The sequence below is a fragment of the Buceros rhinoceros genome, unplaced genomic scaffold (genome assembly GCF_000710305.1).
Source record: "Buceros rhinoceros silvestris isolate BGI_N320 unplaced genomic scaffold, ASM71030v1 scaffold22463, whole genome shotgun sequence".
Lineage (NCBI taxonomy): Eukaryota > Metazoa > Chordata > Aves > Bucerotiformes > Bucerotidae > Buceros > Buceros rhinoceros.
Window position 1 is genome coordinate 99,022 of NW_010403460.1, and position 8,543 is coordinate 107,564.

The following is an 8,543-nucleotide window of genomic DNA, read 5'->3' on the forward strand; positions in this document are numbered from 1 at the left end:
CTGGGCTGTCCTTGTGGACAAAAGGTGGCTTCTTATCTCTGACCTGAGCCTCTGGTGTTTCACTTTATCACCACCATCTTTCATCCTCTCGCCACGTACTGCTGTGAAAAGCCTTGATGACATCTTCATAGATAGCAGGGGTTTTTTTGGATCCTCCAATTACCTGTTCAGGTCAACTAATTAAGCTTAGCTGTAATCTCAGTTTATGGTTAAATTTAGACTCAAAGGACAAATGCAAGAGATTATTTGATGCTGCAGTTCTGAAAGAAAGATTACTTAAGCCAAGTTAGGACACTAGTGAAAGTTCACCTACATACACTTCCGTGCAAAAGGATGGTACTATAAGCAGGACAGGTGCTTTTTTGATGCCCAAGTCACCGTGATATTACAAAGCTTGAATTTAGAATAGGTACACATGTCTGATCATTGCTGGAATCTACTTTTAGCAGACTCTCTCCTGACTGCAACAATTTTTATCTTCCAATATGGCCTTTCTGTATGGCCTGGTACCCTATGTGAGCTCAAACCCAGCTCACTGACAAATCTTGAGATGGGTGCTGTTGCCTGAGTAAAGTTTTGAACAAGACTGGAACCACAACAAGAGGAAATGCTCCTGTGTGCTTGAAGGTGAATTGACAAAGCTGTGATTAATGAGGGTCTGCCAAAAGGAGAGTTTGAGTGGGACAGCAAGAAATTGAAAGGTGTACTTCCTCCTGTAAATTTTTGAAAGATTCTCAGGAGTTGTAAGGTAGTCTAAAAATCCTTGAAAAGAGGATGTGTGGACCTCAAAGAACGAGGTTCAAATGAGTAAAAAGTCCTCTCCAAGATGACTGTATCTCTTTGAAGATATTTACACTCCGCATCTCTGAGAGGCAATGCAGGCAAACAGCTGCGGTGATAGATAGGAAGGTGATTCAGTACCAGGCTGGAAGTCATCTAAGTTTCAAAAAAAAGCTGAAAATGCTTCTCCTACATCAGGTTGTTGAGCCTGCAAAAGCTAAACCAAGGTTAAAAGTTAAAATTAGACTTGTATCTGACAAACAAGGTCTGTCTGGTTGCTGGACAACGAGAACAATGCAGAAGAGTGTGCCTGCTCTCATAACCTATCTGGTTTCTGCGCCTTCTAATTTAGACACACACACATGATCACATGGCTGCCTCTCATGCAGCACTCGGTGAGAGTGGAAGAGACTCAAGAGATCTAATGCTGAGAGACTTAAGATGAATGTTGGTAATGCAGGAAATATGACAAAGTGTGAAAAAATGTACCAGAATTTCCTCTGAAGTGGAGGTGCAGTAATACTGCTACAAACCTTGAGAGGTTCTGCCTTGTTGTTCAGGTAACTTGCCCCATGTTGTTCTTTGCATTGAGGCTGGGTCTGCAGGATGAACCTCCCTGTCCCTCAGACCAGCAAGGTGTCCTAGATGTCATCAACCCTTTGTAGAATATGCCAGCCCCTTACATTACTGGAAGACTCCAAGACCAACAGGTGTCCCATTTCAGCGGGACAGGAGCATTGACCTGCCTACTGAAGTCTCTGTCTCTCAGGAGCTCTGCACAGAGGACACAAGACTGCTGGGATCAGCGTGGCCCTGCACTGGGGCCCTCAGCCCAGTCTTGTGAGCTCAAATGGAAAAAAGGCAGGCTCCGAAAGTCATATTGTCACACTGTGTTGCTGCGTGGGATACACCTCAGAAGATTCCATCTCTTGGCACAGGAACAAAAAGATGCAAAACTACAGACAGTGAAGGACTTCAACAGTGGCCTTCGGCGCCGAGACTTGTTCATGCTGAGCTCAGTAATTTCCGCAGGGCCGGAAGCATATAGTCTCAGGCAAACTCTTTTCACCAGGTTGCTGACACAGGGTACGACTTCATGCTCATCTATTGAATAAGCCACTGAAGAATGGTATCAGGAGAGCTGAAACCGTGGTGATCCAGATCTGGCACAGAGGAAGAGAGTGTGATCTTACTGCACTGTGCTTTCAGCCTGCCAGGAGAAAATGGTTCCTGAAGAGGCATTCCTCGGTACCAGAAGGAGTGCATCACTTACTGGCTGAGATTTCACAGAAACTCTGAGGATCTGGAGAGTTTCAGGTCAAACAAGATAATGCAGAGAAGATGAGCCAGACAAGGCGAAGACCCTCTATCTTGCTGGGGTCTATTTGGCTGGCCGCCCTTGAAGGGCAGCAGCCAGATGTTTTTGAAGCACGAAGGCTGGAAGACAGATTTTGCTTCTCATCCGAGTTTCTGTACATGAGAGACACACTACCTCACTCAGCTGTCTTAACAATGATGTGCTCTTGAAGAGCCATAGGTGTGCATCTGACATCACACGCTTCCAGGTTAAAACATGAGAGCAGGCTGTGGTTGAGGAGCTTCTGCCTTTGCAAACCAAGTACAGGAAATTTTCAGGAAACATGTAGATAGCTGGGAGGTTAGGCAGAGGAAAAGAGGCTGGTGATACCTATCGGTGCTGGTTCTCTAGAGGTCAGAAAAATAGTACTGGACAAGCACACACTGTGACAATGCAGTAGTTGGTATCAACACCTGACCACAAAGCAAGTGGCACAAAGCACTAAGAGTAACAGTCAAATAATTCATTGAAACTAAAAGGGAAGGACCCAACAGCTTGGGTGTTTGTTCCCAAGATAGATACAGAAGAGCTGTGTGATGAAAAAAATAAAATCTTCACGCACGTGATTGATAGCAATGATGTAATACAAATAATGAGAAAAAGACCCTCTTTCAGCTACTTGCTGATTCCGGTGAGTGTCTGCAGAGCAGCAGATGGTATACAAATTATCTGCCCAGATTCTGTTCTGCCGAGTAGGAAAGAATTTTGTTTTTTCTGGTAAGTTTCTGCTGCTTGCTGAGGAGGAAAGAGGGTAGCCCCAGGAAGTAAGTCTTCCAAAACCAATGTCTCTGGCTTGGCTCTTCTGCAGCTGGCTAGTTTTTCTTCCTGTATGGTTTTTAAACAAACAACTGGCAAAGTAAGCAACTGTCCAGGTAGGACTAGGCACAGAAGGGAGCAGTGTCTTCTAGGTCTCTGGGGTTTGTATGTTAGACAGCCCTCTATAGCACATCTAGCATTCCACGTATGGTCAAACTCATGCCTTTTATCACCGTTTGCAGTACTTGTCCTTACCTACATCACAATCAATCATCTCCACATTGCTTAATGCTTTACATGAAGAGTTCTGTCAGGTTTTAAAAACAAGGCAATAGCAGGGAATAGAGCTGGAAAAGCTGTGGATTGCCCCCATGGCTCTGAGCATTGTTCAAGGAGTTCGTAGTCAGACCTGAATCAGACTATGCCCACAGTGAAAAAAATCCCCAAACCATCCAGAATAATGCGCTCTTGGGGATACAAATGGCAGTGCTCACCGGGAAACTTACTGATGTGTCATGTTCTACTCACAAACTCAAAATAATAGCTGTTCAGAAGATGGCTCACACATCTCCATTGATTACCCAGAAATTGGACACTTCCTGTGGGTGAAGACTACATCACTGGGACTGCAATTTCTGCAAGCAGCAAGTTGCTAAATCAACGCTTTTCTCAATAGCTAATTGCTGCGTGAATGAAATGGGGAAAAAACTTTATTTCTTGTGAGAACTTCTGTGTTTCGGAGGAGTTGTGAGGATAAGCGCCATGTGTTGCTTTGAACTGCTGCACTTATGTTTATACTGTATCCATGTTGCAGCACTTCCAGAGGACCTTTCAGAAGAGACAATGTCCTTTCGGTCTGCTGTTTGGTTCAACATGCCAACTTGGTAATTATTTTACATTGTGGTTAGCTACCCACACAGAAAACCACAAAGGTCTTCGACAACTCAATTTGCTTTTACATTAAGTAAACCTTTGCACACTCTAGTGCATGCGCGGAGTCAAATACTTCCTTACTCTAAAATATGGACTGAATTCCATGTATCTGCTAAAGCCTTTACAGACTGTGATGAGGCCTATTAAGAAACCAGATGAAAACACGGATTTCACTCTTTCTCTGGGTTATGCATACTGGCATAGCTTGACTCATACCTCTGAAAAATGCCTGTTTGTTAGATAAAGACTGTTCTTTCTATTTATAATTCTTTCTTAGCATGAAACAGTTCATCTTGAACACTGGTTTCCACTAAATCTATTTATGGTTTTACCAAGGGGTTACATCTGAACTGGCAAATTTAGATCCAGACTGTTCTGTTCAAGACTTAAGCTCATAAATTTAGAGGGTTTAACTACATCTTTTTTTCTCTCACCATGTAAGAAAGCCTGCTCACTATGTGTGCAAGCTGTGTACTTCAACAGACCAGTCCTGCTAGAGGAAACACCATATTCACCTCTCCCCATATTCCTTTTTAAAAGCTTGGCAGAAAGTTTTCTAGCAAAAAGAACAATGCATAGGGGCTAATTTTCGGTTTCATCACGCACAGAATTTTCACGTTTTTCCTTTTCTTAGGGATTCCATGTACCATTTAGTCCTCATCTTACTAAGGAACCTTAATTCCCAAAGCCCTGGATCCTCCTCAGAAATAAAGAACACTTCCCCTCAAACTCCTCCTCTAGTCTCCTAGGAAATCCTGACCTAAACTAGGAGTCTCCAAACCCAAAATTATTTGTGAGGCAAAGTTGCTGGAAGCTAAGCTATCTCAGTTCAGCCAGTTGCAAAGAAAACCGTGGCAGTTTACACAGTTACCTTCTCCACTCAGGAGTAACGGAGAGCATCTTGCAGTCACTATTGTAGTGTGGGAGAAAAAAAAATTTCTGCTAAAAATTCTTGGTACAATGGCAAAAGAGATGGTGCTTTTCAGCCGGAAGATAACAGCATTCATAGTGAATGCCCATTCTGCCCGGTCTCTCTGAAATAAAACACACATGGTTTAAAAAAAAAAAAAAAAAAAAAAAAAAAAATTGAAAAGGATTGATAGATGCATCATTGCTGGAAAAACAGTAATATCCTAGGAAAAGGGCTAAAGAAATGATGCAATAAATCCATAAGGGTTAGTTCAAAGAACACTTTTCAAAAGACAATTTGAAGAATTAAGCCAAAGCTAAAAACTGGGCAGTCTGAGCTACGAAGTATACTCTGAGTCAACTACTGCTACAAAGTGAAATTTCCATGAGCATCACAAAGATCAGGGGGAAAAAAAAAACCCAAACAAAAACCTCAAGTCATCCACAACATAGCTAGAGATAGATACAACCTGTTACAGGTGAGAAAAACGGCCAGGAAGGCAAAAAATCTTAGAAACTACAAAGATTAATTTAGCTATTTATAAATACAGTAGTCAACAGCAACCTAGGAATACATCTGAAGTGGTGCAGTCCCGCACACCGTAAGAGTCTGAGTGCCTGTAGAACAAGTTACTTGAAGTACATCCAACAATCTCCTCTCCCTCAGCAGTAGTAGGAGAAAATGGGGAAGTGAGATAAACAAGGAATAACTACAGTGCTCATACTTCACCCACTAACTATGTAAGCCCTCCGTGAATATGAAGAAATAGATAGGCTGCAAGTGTTGTATTGTGATAAAGTTCCTATAAAGTCAATATTGCATAAAATAATTTTGCAATTACAAGGAAATGGGAAAAGCGTGTTCAAAATAACTGGCAAGCTGAGTCAGTGTTGAGTGGAAATTCAACTGGCAAAATATCTTTGTACCATGAATCTCTTTTCAAGAACATCGCTGGATGTTCTTCCAGTTGACACAGAAAGAACAACTGCGTAACACTTAGTATGATTACGCTTTAATGCAACATTGAAGATCTTCCTAAAGTGTTACAAAGAGGTACTAAGTGTAAAGGCTACACACTATAATGAAAAGACTTAGTAAAAAAAAAAATACAGATTAAAAGGTACCGCAACAAAACAAAGTCATTACAATTACCCTTGTGGGGTTTCTTTTCTTTTTTTGAAGAAAACCAGCAGAATTGACTGGCACATACAATGAAATAAAATACAGCAAGAGTTTTCATCCTCCACAGAGTATTCAATCAACAAACATTGATTTCATGCATGAGTGCAGAGAGGATTTTAAACTCTGCATATAGTACTAATTTCAGCTTTCGTACAGCCCCATTTGCAACACATTCCTGCCAAACCCAGAGATTCCCGTTTTCTTCTGGGATACCTAGCCCAAAGATAACTGTTTGATCCCAGGGGGCTTGCAACTCCTGCTCCTCCCCTGTCCTTCTGCACAGCTTCCTCCAGCCGGCGAACGAGTTCCGTGAAGTCATCTGCCACAGGTACATATTCGTTATAGTCACTTAAACTATCTGGTTCCTTAACCGTCTCCCATGGGTTGCTTCCCTGCAGCTGTTCCACTTCAGGACCCAAAATTGATTGCAGCCTTAAGTTTCCCAGTAGTTTGTTACTTGCCATTCGCGCAGAATCTGTTTGAAGAGAAGACTTTTAAGTTCAGATTGTAGGAGTATCAAAAGGAGCATGTAGTTCCAAGAACAGCAATAAAAACCACTCAGTTAGTAATAAGGAAAGCACTGTTATCTAGGAGAGCTGTCAGTCCTGCAGAGTCTCACTTCGTGATTTACTTATAGCTCACGTCTAGGGAATTCTTTATGTTCTAAAGGCTACGCTGCCTGTTAGATATGGAGAGCACACAGCTGCAGCCATGACTGAGGTGTGACATCCTATCACAACTGCAGTTTTACTGATCTAGAAGTCTCAATATTTCTATAGAAACAAAATTTTTATAAAGATGACACATACCCAGAAACCACACAGAGCTACGTCATGTGGTTCATGAATTACATGAGACCACTCCTCTCCCGTGCACAATCAATCACGCAAACTAGCATCTCATGGAGAACAAACGTGGGGAGGACTAAATCAGCAAAGATTGCAAGTGAACTGCTTCTTACAGATGATTGTATTTTTCTATAGGTATTTTCAGCCAATGCTTTCCACTCATTTCTTGCATTTCTCAAGGCATAGCAGAGGCTTGCAGAATTTACTTAGAAACACACTTTGTCTCACTGACCGAAGTGTTCTCAAAATTCCAGCTCCAATTCGTTTCACCTCACACTATTTATCTTGGTTTTACTTCCACAAGGCAAGTGGCATTGACTAGTTCAGCTAACATGAAGTAGATCCTGCAATTCTTACATTAAAAAAAATTTCCAAAATCAGTGTTTCTCTTGTGGTCATAATGATATTACTATACTTCTTGTTTCAGAAAACTGAAAGAACACGGGAACATCCAGTGAATGCTAGATTTACTTTAATATGGTTAATTAATATATAGAATATATAGATGGAACAACTGCCTGAATAGGCACAAAAATAAATGTGCAATAAAAGGTTGCAGGTCCTTTGCTAATTAGACAGTTAATAGTCTTTTGGGGCAGGGAAAACTTTTAGTTTGACAGCCTTCAGCACAGCAGGGGCTCCTTAGCGACTGATCCTCTCAGAAGCTACTGTTAATAAAAAAGAAAACAAAGTTAGCTGAGAAAGAACACAGTCCCAGCAGAGGCTGCACATATGTAATTTGTCATAATTAAAGGTAATTTTTTATCTCATACTCAAACTAACAGAAAAAAAGGCGAAAAACTCCCAAGAAACTCAAAATACTGGCTTCATTAACTGCCTGAGGTCCCATGTTATTTAACAGCACGTCTAAGCCAGCAAAAAGGTCTGCCACTGCACATTTTAGCCAAATTCCAACTTTCATCCTTGATAAAAAAAAATATTATTTTCACTATTCAAATTATCATCAGAAATGAGAGCTGTTTAAAATTACTCTGTTACGCTACTGTAGTCTGAGAACACAGCTCCCAAACTACCTGCTTACACTTTCTTAATATATAGGACTCGCAACACGTGACAGCAAAATTCTCTGAGGAAAATCTTACCCATTAGCCGTTTCACCACAGATCCCTAAGGCAGTTCTTGCTGTCTAAATAGGGGCAGAGAGTCCCAACCGCCCTCCGACCCACCAACTTTTTCGCACGGCGCAGCACAAGCAAGCAGTGAAGCCCCCCAGCCGCCTCCCCGTCCAGCGATGCCCCCATCCCTGCCGGGGAGGGCGAGGAGCGCAGCCTTTCAGCTCCTGGCGGAGGGAATACCGGCCAGGTCTGCACCGCCCCGAGAGCTACCGAGCTCTGCGAATCCACTCCCTCCCGCTTCCTAGGTACACCGCACCTCCCTGCACGGCCGAGAAGAAAGAAGTGCGAATTACTGTTTGCTGGGGTTTTTTATGAAGGAGTTCAGCGATTTATGAAGGAGTTCAGCGTGCCTCGGTCGCGGCAGGACTGCTCGGCCCTGCGCAGAGCGGGGTCTCTGAACGGGCAGAAAACTTTACAGGCTATCCCGGCTAAAATCGCCCCCGCGACTGCCGCGTCCTTCCTCCAGGTTCGCCGGTTTCCCTTCAGAAGTCACGGGAAATGCCGACCAGCATCGCGGACGAGAGGAAAGGAGAGGGACGGAGGGGCTCGCACCGCAGCTCAAGGCGGGAGGAGCGAGAAGCGCCGCGGGGCGCCCGCCCTTCCTCGCTCCCTCCCGTCTCCCCCTGCTTTCTCCGCACAGG

General features: G+C 43.1%; 1 protein-coding gene across 1 annotated transcript; it reads right to left on the bottom strand.

The window, feature by feature from the left end:
• Positions 1 to 6,034: 6,034 nt before the first annotated feature.
• On the bottom strand, positions 6,035 to 7,873 carry LOC104490704 (insulin-like peptide INSL6). The gene is made up of 2 exons (XM_010133031.1): positions 7,870 to 7,873; positions 6,035 to 6,393 (listed from the first exon to the last, which is right to left on the bottom strand). Exons 1-2 carry the CDS (start codon positions 7,871 to 7,873, stop codon positions 6,035 to 6,037), a joined length of 363 nt encoding a protein of 120 aa, XP_010131333.1.
• Positions 7,874 to 8,543: the final 670 nt, after the last annotated feature.